Raw genomic sequence first — 20,516 nt, forward strand, 5'->3', positions numbered from 1 at the left:
TTTGAATCCTATATGATCATGTATTTTTTTGAATCAAGAATAGTTGCTCCCTGGTTGAAGGGAATATGACACACTTTAAGGGACTAATGAGAATCCAAGATCTCCTTGCTGGGTCACAAATCATAATTGAGAGTTATGCCTTGGGAAGGTAATATAGATTACTTTCCTTATAACTATGATTTTACATTTGTTGAAGCTTATTTAATCTTTAACTGCCCGTCCACTTAGGCTCGTAAGACCTTTCCGTTTTATTATAATAATTATTATTTTAAAATTTAAACATCGTACTGTTTATTTTCATAACATAATAAGTCGCATTGTTTAATTTAAATGTATTATAGTCTATTAAGATATAATGAGAAAATCGTGGTGGTTAATAAAGAAGATGTGATAAATGTTGTCATTCAGTGTGCCATTTAAGATTAATGTGCATCATCATATGAATTATAGATATACAGTTTCAATGTATAATTTCGGTCGTGTTGTGTATTCTAGGTTGTAATCATCACATAACTCAGTGTATGTATATATATTTATAAATATATATGCAAAAATATAAACTTGCAAAAGCAAAAACCAAACAATAACAAAAATTTAAAAAGAATAGTTGCTGAATTTTGACAACTGTCTCTTCAGCATTTATGGAGATAATCTTATTAGTTTTCTTAGTTAATTATTAATAATATTTCAGGATAAATTATATTAAAAGATTTCCTACTATTGAACCATTCTTGAAGTTTTGAATCAATCTTACTTGGTCATGATAAGTTATTCTTTCAATATGTTGCTAGATTCTATTTGTTAATATATAATTTGGGGATTTGCAGCACCATAAGTGAGATGGGTCTATAGTTTTTTGTTTTGTGTGTAGGCGTATGTGTGCTTCCTTTATAATTTTTTATAATGTTTCTAATCATTAGTTTCTGCCTTTAACTTCACCTACTCCTTCACTGAGCTTTCCTATATTGCCATTTTTCTAAATTTCAGGGTCAAATGTCTATTCATTGGTTGTCTTTTATCATTTTTATTGCTATAAACATTTAAAGATATGAATTTTCCTCTGAGTACTGCCTTAGCTACATCCCTATAACCTTTTATTTAGTACTTAAAATATTTTTATTCCCTAGGAATCTTGCAATTTCTGTTTTGCATTATGATCAGAAAATATTGTCTATAGTGTTCATTTTTGGAACTTTATTGAAGTTTTCTTTATAGTCAGTTTCTGTGAGTGTTACACAAGCATTTGAAAAGAATAAATTTTCTCTATTTTTGGGGCAGAGTATTAAAAATATATCAATCAGATCTACCTCATTAATAGTGTTATTTAGAACTTCTATATTCTTATTTTTTTTGTCCACTGGGTCTACCATGGTGAGTTCATCTTTCCCAGTAATAGTGTTTCTATTTCTCTAGTTTTTATGTTGTTGTTCTATGGTATTTGATAAATAAATATTTATAAATATTATATCATTTTAGTTTATTATTTTCCTGACCTAAGCTTATCTAGGTTTCAGCCACCATTTTAGTTTCATAAAATGTTTTCCTTTGTCTTTTTAAATGCTTTTTGGCAGTAACTTTACCTTGTTTCTTATTTAAAATTACAATTCTTGCTTTCTTTTTGTTTGCATTTATTTGGCTTTTCTTTACCACTTCTATTTTTTTTTCCTCTGTGAATGATCTTGTTGAAAGTAAGCTCTTTGTAATAGAACATAGAATAAGGCTTTACTTTTTGGTATTCAATTTGAAATTCTTTGTAAAAAGGAGAATTAAGTGAGACTCTGTCTCTACAAAATAAAAAATAAAATAATTAGTTAGGCATGGTGGTGTGCACTTATAGTCCCAGCTACTCAGGAGGCTGAGGTGAGAGGATTGCTTGAGCCCTGGGAAGTCAACGCTGCAGTGAGCTGTGAGCTCACCACTGCACTCCAGCCTGGGTGACACAGCGAGACTGTCACAAAACAAAACAAAAATAATTAAACCCATAAAAAAATTTTAATGTTTTTGGTCTATGTGGTATTTTTTTGGAATAAATCTTTCAGTATATGGGCTATTTTTGTGTTTTCTTTTGTTTTGTTTTTGCTTTTTTTCCTCTCTGTGATTCTTTTGATGTTTAGGAAGGTATGGATTTTTGTTCTGATAGTTAGTTTTAATTTCTATGATACTCTTAATTCTTTATTTCTTTGAGCAGTATCTATTTAATAATAAATAATGAGCTATGATAAGATTAAAACTCTCTCTCTCTCCCTGCTTTTTTCCATCCCACACCTAACTTTAGGCAATAACGCCATCTTTTATGTTTAACAGTGTGCCATGAAATAATAAACTTTATATTCTTTAAATGATATCTTTTGACACTTAGCTACTTCAGATGTGACAATCAACAACTTATATTGCTCCTTCCTTCTTTTCCTCTTTTACCTTTCCATATTTTAGATACCTTACCTGTCTACATTGTCTAAGTAATAGTTACATTCTATTGTGTTCCCATAATCCACATTTGTTTGGTCTTAATTTTATAGTGAAATATATTCATCACTCACCTACAGTTCTTTTACTATTGTTCCCCAGGCATTTCTTGTTGAGCTAAAATTTGTGTTTTGATAGCATTTGCAAGAAGATCTCATGTATAGAGCATTCTCTGAGATTTTCCTTGTTTACCACTATTTGTATGAAGCCTTTACAGTAGAAAGTCAGTTTGGTTGGATATAAAATACTTATCTTACACTTTTTTTTTCCCGTAAGAATGGCTGTAGGAATTGCTCCATTATTTTTTGGCCTTCAATGTTGTTATGGAGACATCTGAAGGCCAGCCTGATCTTCCACATATAAGCAACTTCATACTTTTGCTAAGCTATCCAAAGGATTCTTCCTTTATCTTTAAAATCCAATTTCTTTCTCAAGGCTAACCATTCAGTATAAGCTTTCCCTAATATACAGCATGTCATTTCTGTATGTAGATTCATGTTTTCTTATATTTCCATGAAATTTTCTTGAATTATATCTTCAAATATTTTCTATATTCTCATTATCTTGGTTTCCTTCTTTGAAGACAATCATGCATATATCAAATGGCCTTAGCCTGTCCTCAATATCTCATTTTCTAGCTAATATTTTAACTCTTCCGTTATTTCCATTTTATTTTGTTTGCTTTTATAGTTTCTATTCTCTACTTCCCTTAGTTTTTTTTTTTTTTCTGGTAGTTATTCTCCATTTCATCCTTTCCAATTTTATCTTTATTTCGTTGCTGATTTTATCAGTTTTGTGTAATTCTTCCCAGAATTCCTCCAGCTTCTGTGTCATCCCCTCCTGTGTTATCATCTTTGAGTTCCTGCATTTTTGTGTTGTGATCTTTCATCAGTGAGGAGGATTGCTTCTTGTGCTCTTAAAGTTGGTGAAATCAATGGTTACAATTTTTGTCTGCTCCATAGTAACGTTTTTTTTCTGATGAGTGTTCTTTGTTCTGTGGTAAGTGTTGCTATTCTTTTTACATTAAAAAGATTTACTGTATTGATGCTGGGCCAGTTGTTTCTCTTCTTCCTCCTCTTCCTTTTCCTCCTCTTTTTTGCCTCATCTTTCGCCTTTTTCTTCTTTTCCTCCTCCTTCCTCTTCCTCCCCTTCCTTCTTCTCACTCATCATTGAACTTCTTGATTTCCTAGGTTACTAACTTTGCAGGAGCTTTAAGTATGTGCATATGGATAGGACACACATACAGGGGAACAAGCTGAGCTAGCCTTCCTTCATAACCCACAGACTTCCTCCTTTTCTGCTGTCATGACAGTCTCTTCAATTTAATATGGCCGTGAGATTCCTTGTGTGGTTACCATCTCTTTTGCTTCAAGCAACAACCCTGAGTCCTGCAGGGCTTCTGCCTCCAGTTTTGTCCAACTTCAGTCCTGTATCCATTGTTGCCACAAGAGACAGAGCATCTGCACTTAAGGAGAGGTCTTCACTTGAGTCGCTGTGATTTCTGGAGTCTGCTAATGCTGAGACCTCTCACAGCTCTCTATCCTTTTGCCCCTGCATCCTCAGGGCAGCTTCTGCATCACCTGCTCCTTTGAGGGAGTCTTTACTTGTATTTGGTAGTCTGCAGGCAATACCTGCCTTCAAGTTTTGATGATAATGAAGTTTGTGGCTTTTTAAAAAATAATCTTTGCTGCTTTTTATTATTTCTCTGAGAAAGGAAAAAAGGCTGATTTGATAGAGCCGTGTTCATGCCAGGAGTCTGTGTGTTCTCTGTGGTTGCAGTCACCCTTTACCGCTTCACAGAGTGGTCATCATAAGTACATTGCTGTTCCTTATTGTAAATGTGGCCTTTGGGGCTTTTTTTTTTGAGATGCAGTCTCACTCTGTAGCCCAAGCTGGAGTGCAGTGGCGTGATCTCGGCTCACTGCAACCTCCACCTCCAGAGCTCAAGTGATTCTCCTTCCTCAGCCTCCCAAGTAGCTGGGACTACAGACACGCACCACCCTGCCCAGCTAATTTTTTTGTATTTTTAGTAGAGACAGGGTTTCACCATGTTGGCCAGACTGGTCTCGAACTCCTGACCTCAAGTGATCCACCTGCCTTGGCCTACCAAAGTGCTAGGATTACAGGTGTGAGCCACCATACCCAGCCGAACTATTTTAAAAATTATGTGAACACATTGCTTCTATAATTTAAAAGAAATAATTGAATAAAGAGAGACAAAAAGAAAAACATAATCTCACTGATAATAAAGACATTTGAGATATTTGTATGGTTTATATGCATTCATTGGTAATAACTATTTTAATGTATTGGATTAGTATTATATAAATTTGTATTACATAACAATACATTTTTAAATCTTTTTTTGTAGTTAAGGTATCAACATCATTTTTTATAGCAGCACAATATTACATTAATCAACTATGATTAAGCAATACCCCATTTTTAAGGCAGATAAGTGGTTTCTTATTCTATTATAGACAATACTATAATAAATATTCTTACGGCTAAATATTTTATGCTCATGCTTATTTCCCTAAGTAAAATTCTTAACATTAGAATTTGCATTCCATTCCCTGAAAGAAAACAAGAAAAAAAAAGAATTTGCAAAGGGTTTGAAAATTTTTGATTAAATGATATTTTCATTTTAATTCACATTTTAAAGAGCAAGTATGTCAAATAAATTTTAATTATTCCAGTGAATTTGTATTAGGCCCTGTACTCCTTAACTTCAAACATTTCTCCTTAAATATGTGATTACTAAAGATCTACCATAGAAAAAAAAGTCCATGTTTATTTGACCACTTAGAATATTTTGTAATAACTAGGCTATTACGTGATGAGGGGTCAACTCCTCACCAGCTCATGTAACAGGAAATGGTATATGTGCATAATCATGATGGAATGAAGTGGTCATACAATTAAGGGACCCCCATACTCTCTAAAAGAGCTGAGGATTTAATGTTCTCTTTTTAGAACAGCACGTTATGCTCAGTTCTTGCTGCCAACTTCAGTCTATGCTGAGAGGCAGAGAGACAGAAAGACTGAGACAGAGAATGATTGACTAGTACTTAAAAATAGTGGCAAACTTATATTCACCTTTGGAATGTGTGTGCGTTTAAATAGATCATTTACCACCCTAAATAATTTTATTTAACTTATCTTAAAAGTGGCTTGTTTTCCAATGTGTAGCTTATTAAATAGCGTGAGGGGTTGCTGAATAGCACTGGGGAACCTGGCCTGGGATGAGAGGTTGAGTCCAAAGTTGACTTCAAACAGAGAGACTCCATATATATTTTAAATCTGCTTATTTCATATAAGATTTTAAATGCTTATCTTTATTATAAAAGTAATACAGGCGAAGACAATGTTTTAAAATTATAGATATTCTTGGAGTTTAAATACTGTATGTCCCCAAAACACAACCATGAAAAAATATTTTAATGGGTAAGATATATTTACACTACTGAAATTCAGCATTCACTTATTGAGACAGGGTCTTGCTCTGTCACCCCTGCTAGACTGCAGTGCCTGATCACAGCTCACTGCAGCCTCGACCTCCCAGGCTCAGATGATTCTCCCACCTCAGCCTCCTGAGTAGCTGGGACTACAGGCGTCCACAACCACGCCTGGCTAATTTTTGTATTTTTTATAGAGACAGGGTTTCACCGTGTTGCCCAGGCTGTTCTCCAATTCCTGGGCTCAAGCGATCCTCCCACCTTGGCCTCCTAAAGTGCTGGGACTACAAGCATGAGCCGCCACGCCTGGCCAAAATTCAGCATTTAAAAAATAGTTGTTACCAATGAAAACAACTCAATGAAGGGAAGGCTGCAAATGCATGCATTGTAAGGAGGTCAGGGGCCACTGCCTGGGCCACATCACCTGGTTTGGGCCTGCTAATGTGGTCATGTTTCTCATTTTAAGAGACATGTATCACTTCCTGCTGATGGGACATCCACTCCAGCCTTGAGGAGCGACCTCTTCCCCTGCCTTGCTCTTTAGCTTCCATAGGTCTTCCTTTCCTACCAGCTTATGATTTTAGAAACAGGTGATCACATGCCAATCATCCTTTTGAAACATCTGCATTGTTTGAATGTTTCACATGTTAATACCTCCTGACATACCATCTTCCACCCTACATGCTTTTTGTAAAGATTCCTCTGACAGCTTCAGAAACAGCATTTGATGTGGCGTTTTTATAGTGTCTTCCTTATCCCTCCTTCTCCTCCTCCTTCAACCGGCATCCTCCCACAGGGATGTAACTGAGGATTCTCTTGAGAGAAACAGTTTCCCAGGTTCTCTTTTTCTTGGCAAATCAAGTGCTTTTGTAAAGGGTCTGTGTCTAGGGTAAGCCACAGCCTAGGAAGAATGGGAAGAGGCAGGACCTGAGCAGAAAAGAATTCCAAACTGGCACCCTCCCCTTCTTTGCCCCTCCATGCAGTTGATGCTTATTGAGCTTCCACAACATTTAAGGCCTTGCTAACCCATTATGTTTATGTGATGAAGAAGGTGGACACATCCCATCCAGTGGGGGAGACAGTGTGAACAAATAACAAATAAATCAGTAGTGATAACTGCTAGGAAGAAAAATGAAGTAAGGTAACAGTTCAGAGGGGTGTGTGTGTGTTTCTTTTTCACCTGGGTCGTTCAGGGAAGTTCTCCCCACACAGGGGACTTCTGAGCAGGAAACCAAATTCAGTGAGAAACAATGTGGAAGAAGAGCGATCCAGGCAGAGGGCACAACACAAGCAAAGACCTGAGGTGGGATCAAGCTTGGCTTGTTCTGGAAACTCCAAGGAGAAGGAGGCTGGAGCACAGCAGGCAAGGGAGAGAGGGAGGGACAGGGAGGCTGCAGGGGTAGCCAAGGATCTTGGGTGCTCTGGTAAGGAGTCTGCATTTGAATATGAAACAGAAGCCATTGGAGGATTTTGAGCAGGGAATTCTCAGGGTCTGATTTTTGTTTTTGAAAAGATGGCTCTGGTCACTGTGGGAAGAAAGATGTATTTGAAGGGGACAAAAGGAGGAGGGATGACCCAGTAGGAGTCAGTCGCAGAAGTATAGGGATAAAATGATAAAGGTCTGGGCCAGGCAGCAGTGGTGGGGGGTGGAGGGAAGGGTTCCCTGTGGCTTTGCACGCCCAGGCAGAGTGAGAGCCAGAGCAGTACCTGGGTGCTGAAAGGCTGCTGTGTTTGCCAGATGAAGGTAATAAATAACGATTGAATACTTAGCTGCATTATCCCATTTCATCCTCCGTATGTTTGTGTGAAGTCAGTTCTTTGTTATCCATCCTTTGCGGTTGAGAAAAGGGTGTTTGGAGAGGTTAGGTAACTTGACCAACATCATGCAGCTAGGATGAGGGTAAGCCACAATTTGAACCTAGGTTTGTGTGACCCCAAAGTCCATACTTCTGTAGGCTCTACACCTGTAAGAGAAGCTTTGTGCTTACAAAAAGTCCTCCATGGCTATGGGCATCAGAATCCTCCCAGAAGCTGATTAGAAATATAGATGTCCCTCTGCCTCACACCCCAACTTGGACTTCCTGAATCAGGACCTCTCAGGGTTTGAGAAACACTTCTGTAGGGGATCAAGAATTTTAAATGTCCTTCACATTTCACTCTAATGTCTGCTCCCTCCACTCTAGCCCACACCCCACTAGCTAAACTGTTAAAAAAACTATGAAAAGCTGTAGTCTTATTGCTTTGAATAAGTAATATATTCACATAGCTCAAAAATCAAAATGAGGCCGGGCATGGTGGCTCACGCCTGTAATCCCAGCACTTTGGGAGGCCGAGGCGGGCAGATCACGAGGTCAGGAGTTTGAGGCCAGCCTGACCAACATGGTGAAACCCCGTCTCTACTAAAAATACAAAAATTAGCCAGGCATGGTGGCACATGCTTGTAAGCCCAGCTACTCAGGAGGCTGACACAGGAGAATTGCTTGAACCCAGGAGGCAGAAGGTTGCAGTGAGCTGAGATCACGCCACTGCATTCCAGCCTGGGTGACAGAGCGAGACTGCAACTCAAAACAAAGCAAAACAAAACAGAAGATTTACAATGATATACATTGTAAAATGTCTCTCTCACTCCTGTCTCCATCTCCTCTGTTCCCCCAATCTCTGAACATGGAATAACTATTAGCAGTTTCTTGCATATCTTCCATTGTTTCTTTAAGCAAATACACAAATGTGTTCTTATTTTTCCCCCTTCTCACACAAAAGTAGCATCCCATATACTCTGTTATGTACCCTGCTTCTAAAACAATTAATATATCCTAGAGATATTTTCACCTCTATATGTAGAAAGCCTCCTCATTTTTCAAAAACGGCTGCATAATATTGTATTGTGTGGATGTATCAGTTTCTTTAACCAATCATATACTGATAGTCAGCTGGGTTGTTTCCAGTCTTCTGCTCTTGAAGATAGTGCAGTGATGAGTAACTGCATATGCATGTCATTCAGTAACTGATATCACCCAGATCTCAATTTGAATTGTAATAATCTCCATATGTCAAGGGTGGGACCAGGTGGAGGTAATCAGATCATGGGGGCAGTTTCCCCCATGCTGTTCTCATGATAGTGGGTGAGTCTTGCAAGATCTGATGGTTTTGTAAGCATCTGGCATTTCCCCTGCTTGCACTCATTCTCTCTCCTGCCACCCTGTGAAGAAATGACTTCTGCCATGATTGTAAGTTCCCTGAGGCCTTCCTAGCCATGTGGAACTATAAGTCAATTAAACCTCTTTTCTTTATAAATTACCCAGTCTTGGGTATTTCTTCATAGCAGTGTGAGAACAGACTAATACAGTAAATTGGTACCAGGAGTTGGGTGCTGCTATAAGGATACCCAAAAATGTGAAAGTAACTTTGGAACTGGGTAACAGGCAGCGGTTGGAATAATTTGGAGGGCTTAGAAGAAGATAGGAAAAATGTAGGAAAGTTTGGAACTTCCTAGAGACTTGTTGATTGGCTTTGACCAAAATGTTGATAGTGATATGGACAACGAAGTCTAGGCCGAGGTGGTCTCAGATGGAGATGAGGAACTTGTTCAGAACCGGAGTAAAGGTCACTCTTGCTATGCTTTTGCAAAGAGACTGGCAGCATTGTGCCCCTGACCTAGATCTCTGTTGAACTTTGAACTTGAGAGAGACGATTGAGGGTATCTGGCAGAAGAAATTTCTAAGTGGCAGAGCATTTAAGAGGAAGCAGAGCATAAAGTTTGGAAAATTTGCAGCCTGACAATATGACAGAAAGGAAAAACCAATTTTCTGAGGAGAAACTCAAGCCAGCTGCAGACATTTGTATATGTAACAAAGAGCTGAATGTTGATAGCCAAGACAATGGGGAAATATCTCCAGGGCATGTCACAGACCTTCACAGCAGCCCCTCTCATCACAGTCCCAGAGGCCAAGGAGGGAAAAATTGTTCTGTGGGCCAGGCCCGGGGACCCCCTGCTCTATGCAGTCTCAGGACATGGTGCCCTCTGTCCCAGCTGCTTCAGCTCCAGCCATGGCTAAATGGGGCCAACATACAGCTTGGGACCGTTGCTTCAGAGGGTTCAAGCCCCAACACTCGGCAGTTTACATGTGGTTTTAGGTCTGTGGGTCCACAGAATTCAAGAATTGAAGTTTGGGAACCTCTGCCTGGATTTCAGAGGACGTATAGAAATGCCTGCATGTCTGCAGGGGCAGAGCCTTCATAGAGAACCTCTGCTAGGGCAGTGTGGAAGAGAAATGTAGGATGGGAGCCCCCACACAGAGTCCCACTGGGGCACTGCCTAGTGGAGTTGTCAGAAGAGGGCCCCAGTCCTCCAGACTCCAGAATGGTAGATCCACTGACAGCTTGCACTGTGCACCTGGAAAAGCTGCAGACACTCAATGGCAGCCCATGAAAGCAGCCAGGAGGGGGGCTATACCCTGCAAAACCACAGGGGTGGAGCTGCCCAAGGCTGTGGGACCCCACCTCTTGCATCAGCAAGACCAGGTTGTGAGATATGGAGTCAAAGGAGATCATTTTGGAACTTTAAGGTTTAATGACTGCTCTACTGGATTTCAAACTTGCCTGGGGCCTGTAACCCCTTTGTTTTGGCCAATTTCTCTCATTTGGAATGCATGTATTTACCCAATGCCTGTACCCCCACTGTATCTAGGAAGTAACTAACTTGCTTTTGATTTTACAGGCTCACAGGCATAAGGGACTTGCCTTGTCTCAGATGAGACTTTGGACTTGAACTTTTGGGTTAATGCTGGAATGAGTTAAGACTTTGGGGGAATGTTGGAAAGGCATGACTGCATTTTGAAATGTGAAGACATGCGATTTTGGAGGGGCCAGGGGCAGAATAATATGGTTTGGCTCTTATGTCCCCACCCAAATCTCACTTTGAATTATAATAATCCCCACCTGTCAAGGACAGGACCAGGTGGAGGTAATTACATTATGGGGGTGGTTCCCCCATGCAGTTCTTGTGATAACGAGTGAATCCCACAAGATCTGATGGTTTTATAAGCATTTGGCATTTCCCCTGCTTGCACACATTCTCTCTCCTGCTGCCCTGTGAAGAGGTGCCTTCTGCTATGATTCTAAGTTTCCTGAGGTCTCCCCAGCCATGTGGAACTGTGAATCAATTAAACCTCTTTTCTTTACGAATTAACCAGTCTTGGGCATTTCTTCATAGCAGCATGAGAACAGACTAATACAGTAACTGTAAGATAAATTTCCAGAAGAGGAATTGCTGGGTTAAATGTGAAAGCATTTGCTATTTTCCTCCTTTTGAGTGAACCATTTTGCTTCCTCATCAGCAACATCTCAGCCTTTTAGCTGGTATTCCTTTCACAGTAGATATTTACCCAGATAGACTCAACACCTCCTTTACTATCCTGACATGAAATTCTGAGACAATATAACCTAATCAAAGTCAGAATTTTAAAAAGACAATATGATGCCTTATTTGGTAACAGCAAAGAGAAGTAAAATAAATTTATAATAAAATAAGAAGTATTTAAATGAAATGCTCGCACAAGATGTAACTACAAGATCTAATGACGTTATTAGCTGTTTGTGCTTATGTGCAGACTAACTGTGAATGCCACACCCCAAATGCAGACTGATACACGTGTGTGTGTTGGTAACTCGATCTGTGAGCACAGTTGCTGTTGGAGATTTTCCAAAATGAAAACCAACAACAACAAATCAAACAAACCTCAAGCAACCAAACAACTTCTTGGTAAGGTTCTGAACAAAACAGAAGACAACCATGCCTTTATTTATATTGTAATTGCATTCCTGGAAAATATGGTGTTTATTAAAGCCATGCAAAAACTCCTCTTAATTTATGTACAAAATGGCTTTTAATGCTAGATTCAGATGCTTATAAGTGGGGTTTTTCTCTTACCTGAATGTTCAGCGGGGTACTTGAAAGTCCTTGTATGGGCCTGTTCTGCCCCTATCCACTAAATGCCAGTAGGACCCCAAGTCATGACAAACAGAAAAAATCCCAACTAGCCCAGGCATAGTGGCTCACACCTGTAATCCCAGCACTTTGGGAGGCTGAGGCAGGCACATCACTTGAGGTCAGGAGTTCAAGACCAGCCTGGCCAACATGGTGAAACCCTGTCTCTACTAAAAATAGAAAAATTAGCCAGGCATGGTGGCAGGCCCCTGTAATCCCAGCTACCTGGGAGGCTGAGGCATGAGAGTCACTTGAACCTGGGAGGTGGAGGTTGCAGTGAGCCGAGATTGTGCCACTGCACTTCAGCCTGGGCAACAAAGCAAGACTCCGTCTCAAAAAAAAAAAAAAAAAGTCCCAGCTGTTCAAAATGCCCCCAAGGGCAATGCCCTCGTGCGCACCGAGAACCACTGCTCTAGGGGCTCCTCCAGAATCCCTTCCATATGCTGGATCAGGTGAATGCTCCTAAAACATTCACTTCTGTGTCATCATCTTTCACTTCTGTTCAAACACCTCCAGCAGCTCCTCACTGTTGCAGGACAAAGTGCGACATCCTCAGCTAGGTGGGATGGAGTGCATAGGTCTACCAATGAAAGTTTTATTTCTCTGGATTCCATGCTTCAACTGAGAGTTGGGTGTTGAAATATAAGCTTTTGGGTGAAAATGGCAAGTAGTGCCCAATGCCCTGGTACTGCATTTGGCTTACTGGAAGGTGCTCCTGGTCCCTTATTCTCATGTAGCTGCAGGAACTCCCTGGTTCAAAGTGAGGAGATTCTCTTTAAGGGGTGTGTGCCTTTGGACAAGTGGCTAAATCCTTCTGGGCCTCAAGTTTCCTCTCTGTTAAAATAAGACTGCAAGACTAGATTGCTTACAGATCCCTTTCAGCACTGATTTTTGTGATTCTGGAAAGAATATTACAGTGTGTAAGTGGTAAGACCCCAAATCTTTGGACACTTTGAGTTCTGAGTTTATTAGTATTAGTTTAAATATTTTTTATTTTTGAGATACTAGGATATGGTTAGCGGGATCCATCTTAAATGTAATGTGCATAATGTTCTGCCTAAGATGGCCTGCGTTACAAATGCTCAAAACACTCCTCCTGGAACTGTGACTTCCTGTGCCTGGCCTCTCATCGCTACTCTCTAGTTGCCCGAGACAACTGCGAAATTCACCGGTGTCAGGCTGGCAACGCATAGTGACTTTATTACGAAATGTCTTCATGACCTTGGTGCCCAGGTGGTCTTCAGTATAGTCCAGCAGTCAAGCGGTTGCTTAAATATGACTTAAGCTGTATGACTTTGCCGTGCCTCGATGTTCTCATCAGTTAATAGGCACAACAATAGTATGGGTGTCACAGGTACTTTTTCTTCATACACAGTATTGTTTTTCCCTTGTCAAAGTGTATAATTGTGCATTTACCATTATGGTTTTTGTAGTAAAGCCTGTCCTCTTTGTAGTGTATAAACTCGGTGAGGGCAGAGAGCCTGCTTTGTTCACTACTGGCTTCCCAGCATGTCCTACTGTACAATAGAAGCTGATTGACAGTTATTGACTACATGAATGAGTGAAGGCATGAAGGGCGTCATCATATAGATACCATGTAGGAAACGGATGGTCTTACTAAGAGCTAGCATGCACTCACTCACTGGTTCATTCACTATGCTTTCATTTAGGAAGAACGATCCCGCGTTCTGATAGGAAAACACATTTTCTTCTAAACCCCAATTTGAGGGTCCAACTCCTGGGACCCCTTGCCTCGGGGGTCAGGCCGCGCTTGGCTCGGTTTGGAAAGGGCTGGCACGCTTCCTCAGGCGGAGGGTATGCACAGAAGCGGAGAATTCATTATAACCGGTTAGTCATCCGTAGAGGCTGTAGACACTGCCCGTGGGCGGGGCGCACCTGGCGCTCCTGGAGAGGGGCCTGTTCCTTGCGTTGCCCCCCAAGGTGGGAGCGCGACCTGCCAGAGCCCAGGGGAGCTCGGGTCTGCCCGCACTCGGGAAAAGCACTAAGAGCCTCTCGGTAGCAGTCCTTCTCCCTCGCTGCCAACTCTGAGATCAAGCCCAACATCTGCAGGGGTAACTTTTTCCAGGGACTACTGGAAAGGAGAGCCGGCCTGGCTCCTAGCCGGACACCACCTGGCGGAAGCTGGAGCCCGCCCTTACTTCCCTGCAACCTGAGGATGCTGAGGCCAAGGGCGGGTGACGGGGCAGAAAGCAAAGCCCTGGTTGCAGAAAGGCATGCAAATATGAACCCAGGTGTCTGGTGCGCCGGGAGCCCCGGCGACGTTAGGAGCGCACTCCTTGCTGGGGTCACCGGAGTTGCGCTTGGCCGGGCAAGGATGACTCAGCCTCACTCCGGTCGGTCTTTACCGCCAGCCTGCGCAAGGGCTCCACAAAGTTCCCAATCACACCCCATACCTCGCACGGGGGAGAGGGGTTCTGCAAGCTGGGTCCCGGGGTGGGGGCAGCGGCGACAGAGGCGGGGAGAAGCCTGGTTCCCAGGACGCGCAGGGGCTTCTCCGGCTTCCTTTCTCCTCGCCCCTGAGGGCGGCGAGAAGGCGCCTCCTCCGGCGCTCACTGCCTCCTGCCCAGTGCGGTGGGCGCCGGAGTGGGGAGCAGGCAATCCCCCAGGCTCGGAGAAATCTTTTATCCCGAAATCCAGGGTGTCCCCCGGTCAGGATCGACTCGGCGCCGCGTTGGCTTCCTCGCTCAACCCTGACATCCCGGTCCCCACCAGTCGCCGCAGCCGGGCGGACTCCGAGGGCAGCGGCAGCTGGGGAGCCCCGGGGCCTGGGTCGGGCGCGGAGGGGGCCGCTGCGCTGCGGCCGGATGCCGGGAGCCCCGCGCTGGTGCGCCCGCGCCGTGGTGGCAGCACCGCCCTCCGTGCTTTCCTCTGTCGGGCGCCGCGGCCGGAGGAGCAGCTGTGGGCGGTCACGCAGCGCTGCCCTAGCCAGAGCCCCGAGCTCCCACCCAGTCCCATCCCCAGCCCGATCCGCCCCGCGTGCGATCCCGCCTGCCGCCGCGAGCCTGTGCTCCTTTCTGAGATTCCTGCTTCTTCCCCAGCTCCCTCCCCGGAGAATCGCGCGGCGGGGGCGGAGGGCGCGCCCCCTTTAGGTTCCGCGGCCCCCGACCCCGCCCGGCCCAGGGGCGGAGCGGGCATGCTACGCCCACTCCTAGCAGCCGCCCGCAAAGTGCGGAGCGCCGCGCCCTGCCCTCGGCTTCACTCCCGCGCCCCCAACCCCCACCCTGGCTAGGGTCGCCCGGCCCGGGGCCAGCCCGAGAGTCGCGCCCGCGGTGGCGGACTGCGGAGTTGTAAAGAACTCAGCGGCCGCAGTAGCCCGGGTGGGGCAGGGCGCGCTCCGCCGCGGCCAAGGACACTGGAGTTTCCGAGTCCCCGCCCGCGCGGCGCCTCCTGCCCCGCCGCCCTCCCGCCGCGGCCCGCCGGACTCCCCAGGGCCGCCGAGGCGGGGCCGGGCGGCTGCTGCTGCTAGAGGCGCGTCTCGCTGCCTCCTCCCCCGCCCGCCTCCCTCCCCACCTCTCCTCCCTCCCTCCCCACCTCTCCTCCCTCCCTCCTCCTCTCCGCCCTCCCCGCCCCCCCCACCCGCTCCTTTTTCTGCTCCCCAAGTGAGCCAGGCGCGCGAGAGGCAGGCGGGGCGGCGCGGAGCGGAGCAGGCAGCCCCGCGCGCTCGCCCACCGCCCGCTCCGCGCAGCTCCCCGCGGCCGCTCTCGTCGCCGCCGCAGCGGGCGCGTCGGAGGGAGCCCAGCATGGCCGGGCCGGGCTCGCCGCGCCGCGCGTCCCGGGGGGCCTCGGCGCTTCTCGCCGCCGCGCTTCTCTACGCCGCGCTGGGGGACGTGGTGCGCTCGGAGCAGCAGATACCGCTCTCCGTGTAAGTGCCGGCTCCTGCGCCGCCCGGGGAGGGGACCTTGCCGCCTGCGACCCACCGTGCCCAAGTTTGGGCGCCTGCAGGTGCGGCTGGGCAGGACCCGCCGCGGGCGTCGGCCTCGCCGCTCGCACCTGCCTTTCGGGACCCGCGTCGGGCGGCGAGGCCGGGGTGGGATGCTCTGGCCCCTGCCCGCAGGTTGGCGAGTGAGATCTGGAGAGGCTCACCTCAAGTGACGGCACCAACTTTGGAGCCTGGTTACCGAATCCAACTTCCTTGGGCCGCTGAATTTCCCCCCTCTTTGCTCTACTGCCGCCCCACTTCTTTTTTTGGGGGGGGGATGGGTGGATTTCTTCTGACTGCTATTTGCCAGGTGATGCCCAGTTTGGGGGGTCGAGTCCTCGGGCAGTGGTTCGAATGAAACTCAGTGGTCTTTTTAGAGAGCCTGGGAGACTTTGCGCATTCTTAACTCCGCGACCCCCCTCGGGCCCCCTCCCGCGCTGCGCTTTGCAGTTTTGGTGCTGGCAGTTTCTACCAAGGCGCTTTTTCTATCTTTTCTTCTTTTAAAACATGTTACATCGCCCTGCTCCTTCAGCCATAGTCCCATGTGTGCGTGTGCGTGTGCGTGCGTGTTGACTGTGACACGGGTGTTACATATCTTCCTGTGCCCCTTCTCCCTGTAGGGTGAAGCTCTGGGCCTCGGCTTTTGGTGGGGAGATAAAATCCATTGCTGCTAAGTACTCCGGTTCCCAGCTTCTGCAAAAGGTAAGGTTTCTGTGGTGGCAGGAAGCGATGATTTTTCCGGCACAGAAAATGGAGGCAGATTTAGTTTTCCAAACAAACGTGAGCCCCGAGCAGCATCAGTTATCGGAGGACTCTCTGATCCCCGGGTTTCTTGGCATTGTACTGTGCAGTGACTTCTTCCTACCAACCGGTTATTTTTAGATGACACTTGATTCTAACCACAAAGAAGAGCAGGATACTCACTCGCACTGTCCTGGCTGGGGCTCGGAAACTGAGTGTTTTTGCATGGCTCTCGTCTCCGTGTCGGTATTGCTGTTTCAGTGCCAGAGCAGATGCTCCTCGGGCCAGAAAATGCTAACTTCATCCAAGGGGCAGACTCAGTGCCTATTTTGTGATGCCTTTCACCTTGCGTTGGAGGCGTGGGGTTCAGTGTATCAGAGAAAGACGCTGCACTATTGTTTGTCATCCCTGCAGTTGTACAATCCCATTATTCCCCAATCATCTAGACCCAGGGCTAGGATGCATTACATCATTACAGATAAGGAGAATGAATGTGGTTATCTTTCCACTCAGCTGCACTGCCGGGTAATAACCTATGAGAGTAGTCCACAAACTTAAGAAATGGGTCTGCATCCATGTAATTCTGGAGAGTAATGAGAATGGAGAATTGATTATTAGGTTCTTATCAGAAGCTGCATCAATTTTAATTCAAATAGGCAGCATTTTAAGCATAAGCTTAAAATTACATTGTGAGATAAATGGTCCTTCGTTCTCCCCTTCAGGAAATAAAGAAAAAAAAATGGGTCTGGGAGGAGAGATTAGAGGGGTTCAAAGAATTTCAAGTTAGCAGATCAACAGGATTAATCAAAGTATTCTCTTGATGATAGAAAATAAAATTGGCCTTTAGGGAATAATTCTCTGAAAATGGGTACAAACAGCTTAAATTGTTAAGTTAACTTTTAAACATTTTAAAATATGATTTTTGGGCCAATGTACCATATGTGTTATGCATGCTGCCTGGTAACCAAGTACGTATTTTATTTATGGCATTCCCCTTCAGAGAGTAGCATTTTTGGGGACAGTATATGAAACAGTTTGCCACATGAAATCCAAATATCGTAATAAAGCGTTGGCCCACCATGGAATGACAAAAGTTATTATGGTTTAAAAATCGCCAATAGCCTTATTCATTGAAACCTTATTCATTGAAAGATTGCTTGCTCAACTCTGTTGTTTGGGAAGGTGTTCTTGAATTATAGGCAGTTGGTAAACAGTTGAGGCTACGAAATGCCCTTGTGGAAGATGAGAATTTACATGCCTGTGGCCCACCTCGGCACTTAAAGGAGTTGCATAGGAATTGCCTCTTTCCCTAGTATTCTTTTAATCTGGACCAATCTGTCTCCTGCTTTGGCATTTTGCCCACTTGTCAGATGTTTGATGTGATGAATTCTGGACTGTAGCATTGCCTGTATATTTTTCTTATGCTTTTAAAGAAGATAACATTTTGTATAACTTTAAAGAAGTATTTCTCATCTGCACGTTGTAGTTGTAGCAACTCTAAAAGAATCCCTTCAGAGCCTGTTAATATTTTTTGGTTGTGCTTTCATATCTTTTATCTCACATTTTCTAGGAACACATTAAATATGTTTTTTTCTTTCTCTTTGAAGTTACACACACACACACACACACACACACACACTGCACAAAACTCCGTCAACCCTATTATTTGCTACTCTATAACAGCAAATTGGAAAAAGCTGAAATGCTTCTCTTACCTTCTCATCAGCATCCTTTCTGATATTGAATTCACTAGCCTTGCTTTGCTTTTGTCATGTTTGCAGCTTGACAATTGTGTAATTATTTCCAGCTGTTTATGGCTTTGTTATCATTTCTTGCTGCTGCCTGGCATTTTGTAATCTGATGCAAGGGAAAGGTGAGGTGTTGCTTGGCATTGCGTTCCAGGGTGGGTGTCCACCCTAGTCCTTGGTTTGGAATCGTCTGCTCTGGGGGTCCTGAAATACTCACGGCTTTGGGTTACTTGGCAGGGACTTCCATAAGTGGTGGGGGAGCATGTTAGACAACTTGAGGAGCATTTTTCAGCTATCTTTTGGCTGTTTTGGTCCACTATCCCCGCAAATGCTTTTGTATTTTTAAAATTAGCAAAGAACATTGGTTTAGAGAGTTCAGAGTATGAATGGGAGTAGATCTGAGTGCTCAGAGTGTAGGAGACATAACATCATTTGGGAAAACAAGGGGATAATTGCTTCTCTTTTGCTAATTCTCAAGTTTCTGTCCATTTGCATGAGGAATTACTCCTCTAAGTCAGAACTCTGTGCACCCTGCCGTCATATCACTGTGTCCTTAACAATTAAGATGCTTTCAAAATGAGTTGGAAAATTTGGCTGGAAAATGCATTAACACTGTATTAAGGGGACTCAAAGATGACAATACTATGTTGTATAATAGAGTGTAATTGCTCTTTTTAAGGCATGGATTTTTAAACTTGATTTTCAGTTAAGTAAGGTGTGCTGTATACCACCATATAATTTTATGTAGTTTCACTAATTGACACTTCATGTTGTGAATCAATGTAGTGTGTTCATTTTTAGAATGGAAGTTTAGTCATTTTTCCACTAAAGCATACACTTTACAAAGTAGTTATTATGAATATAAGTTAAATAATAATTGGCCATGCATCTATTTTAAGGTGTTTAGTGACTGGGAAAACTGCCATTTTGGTAACATGTTTTTATTAGGTGATATAATTTGAGGTAGCAGTGTTGTTACTGACTTCATCAATGTAAACACAAACATTTAGCAATGTACCTTGTTATGGCTTCAGAAATAAGAGTATTTTATCAGTTGTTTCTATGTTTAATACCATGGGTTTTGCCACTTTAGCCTATTATAATATATTAGGTATTCAATGCCAGATAGCCCCTATATTTTTTTCTTCTGTCTTTACTGAGCACAGGAATGGCAACCTGTTAGGTCCTTAGAAATAAGATGGTTTTGATTTTATAAAACGCAGTAAGCCATCTTTTAGGAAATTTGTCTGTTTTCAGTACAGAATGGAAGATTGTGGGACTTGTCTGTGGGCGCTGGGGTTCATCTTGAGGGGTTTTAGATGCTGTGAGAGAATAGCAGGCCCCTGGAGGGATGGTGCTGGTGCGCCGCTGTATGCCTGCGTGCTGCCTTGCTAAGCTGGCAGATACTGCAGGGGTTTACGTTCACTTCAACTTTTAATTAAGTTTCTGATTTGATATATCCATGCCTGTCAGTATTCAGCTGCCTCTATCTTGCTTCATTTTCCCCAAAGAATGGACTTTGTTTGGTTCTTTTGGGGAGGCATAGTTTCATTACCGCTGTATTTTGGGATTCAGTGAGAAGCATTCTAGTAGGTCCGGGAACCTAGGCTGTTAAACTCAGTCTCCACACCTCTAACAATCACAATCAAAGGCATTAAACTGGCTGATTCTCATTTCATCCTCCTCAGGGAGAATTGCATAGGAGCTGGGTTTTTCATTCTACTTAGACCTGCATTCGGGGAACCAATGTTTACAGGAATGAAGGGTTCCAGTTACATTTTCCAGAATCATGATGATAAATACACAACGGAAATACAGGTAATGTGTGTCTCTGCCAGTAACGCTGGAAAAGAATTGACATTTACCTTGGACGCCTCATGGAGCACTTACCAAACACGCACATCTTGGAATGAACAATCCGTTTTTTACTTTATCAACTATTTATTGAGAGGGCAGCTTTAATATATAAAGTTGATATCTCTTTCCACAGGACAGAGTCAGCAAAGTAAAAGGTTGGTGCTTTAAGCCATTTTTATAATTATGACTTTTCATCAATGTGAAAATCGATGGACTTTTAAATAATTGAATAAGTGTATTCACTTATCAGGAATTAGGTAGCAATGCCTTGCTGCTCGTGGGAAGCCCAGCACTCTTCAGATTGCTCTTGTGGGGGAGGC

The 20,516-nt window shown here is 43.9% G+C and overlaps 1 protein-coding gene across 3 annotated transcripts in view; it reads left to right on the top strand.

The window, feature by feature from the left end:
- The first annotated feature begins 15,508 nt into the window (after positions 1-15,508).
- CACNA2D3 (calcium voltage-gated channel auxiliary subunit alpha2delta 3) overlaps positions 15,509-20,516 on the top strand; it is a 951,279-nt gene continuing 946,271 nt past the window's right edge. Inside the window, exons 1-2 of one of the 3 annotated variants that reach the window (XM_003818723.8) lie at positions 15,509-15,793; positions 16,471-16,552. In XM_003818723.8, the coding sequence (XP_003818771.6) occupies positions 15,672-15,793; positions 16,471-16,552 (204 nt within the window). In that variant the 5' untranslated portion in view covers positions 15,509-15,671. The remainder of the gene's footprint in view (positions 15,794-16,470; positions 16,553-20,516) is intronic. The other 2 variants (XR_004670571.3, XM_034956678.3) reach the window with 2 other exon arrangements.

This window comes from Pan paniscus, chromosome 2, assembly GCF_029289425.2.
Source record: "Pan paniscus chromosome 2, NHGRI_mPanPan1-v2.0_pri, whole genome shotgun sequence".
NCBI lineage: Eukaryota > Metazoa > Chordata > Mammalia > Primates > Hominidae > Pan > Pan paniscus.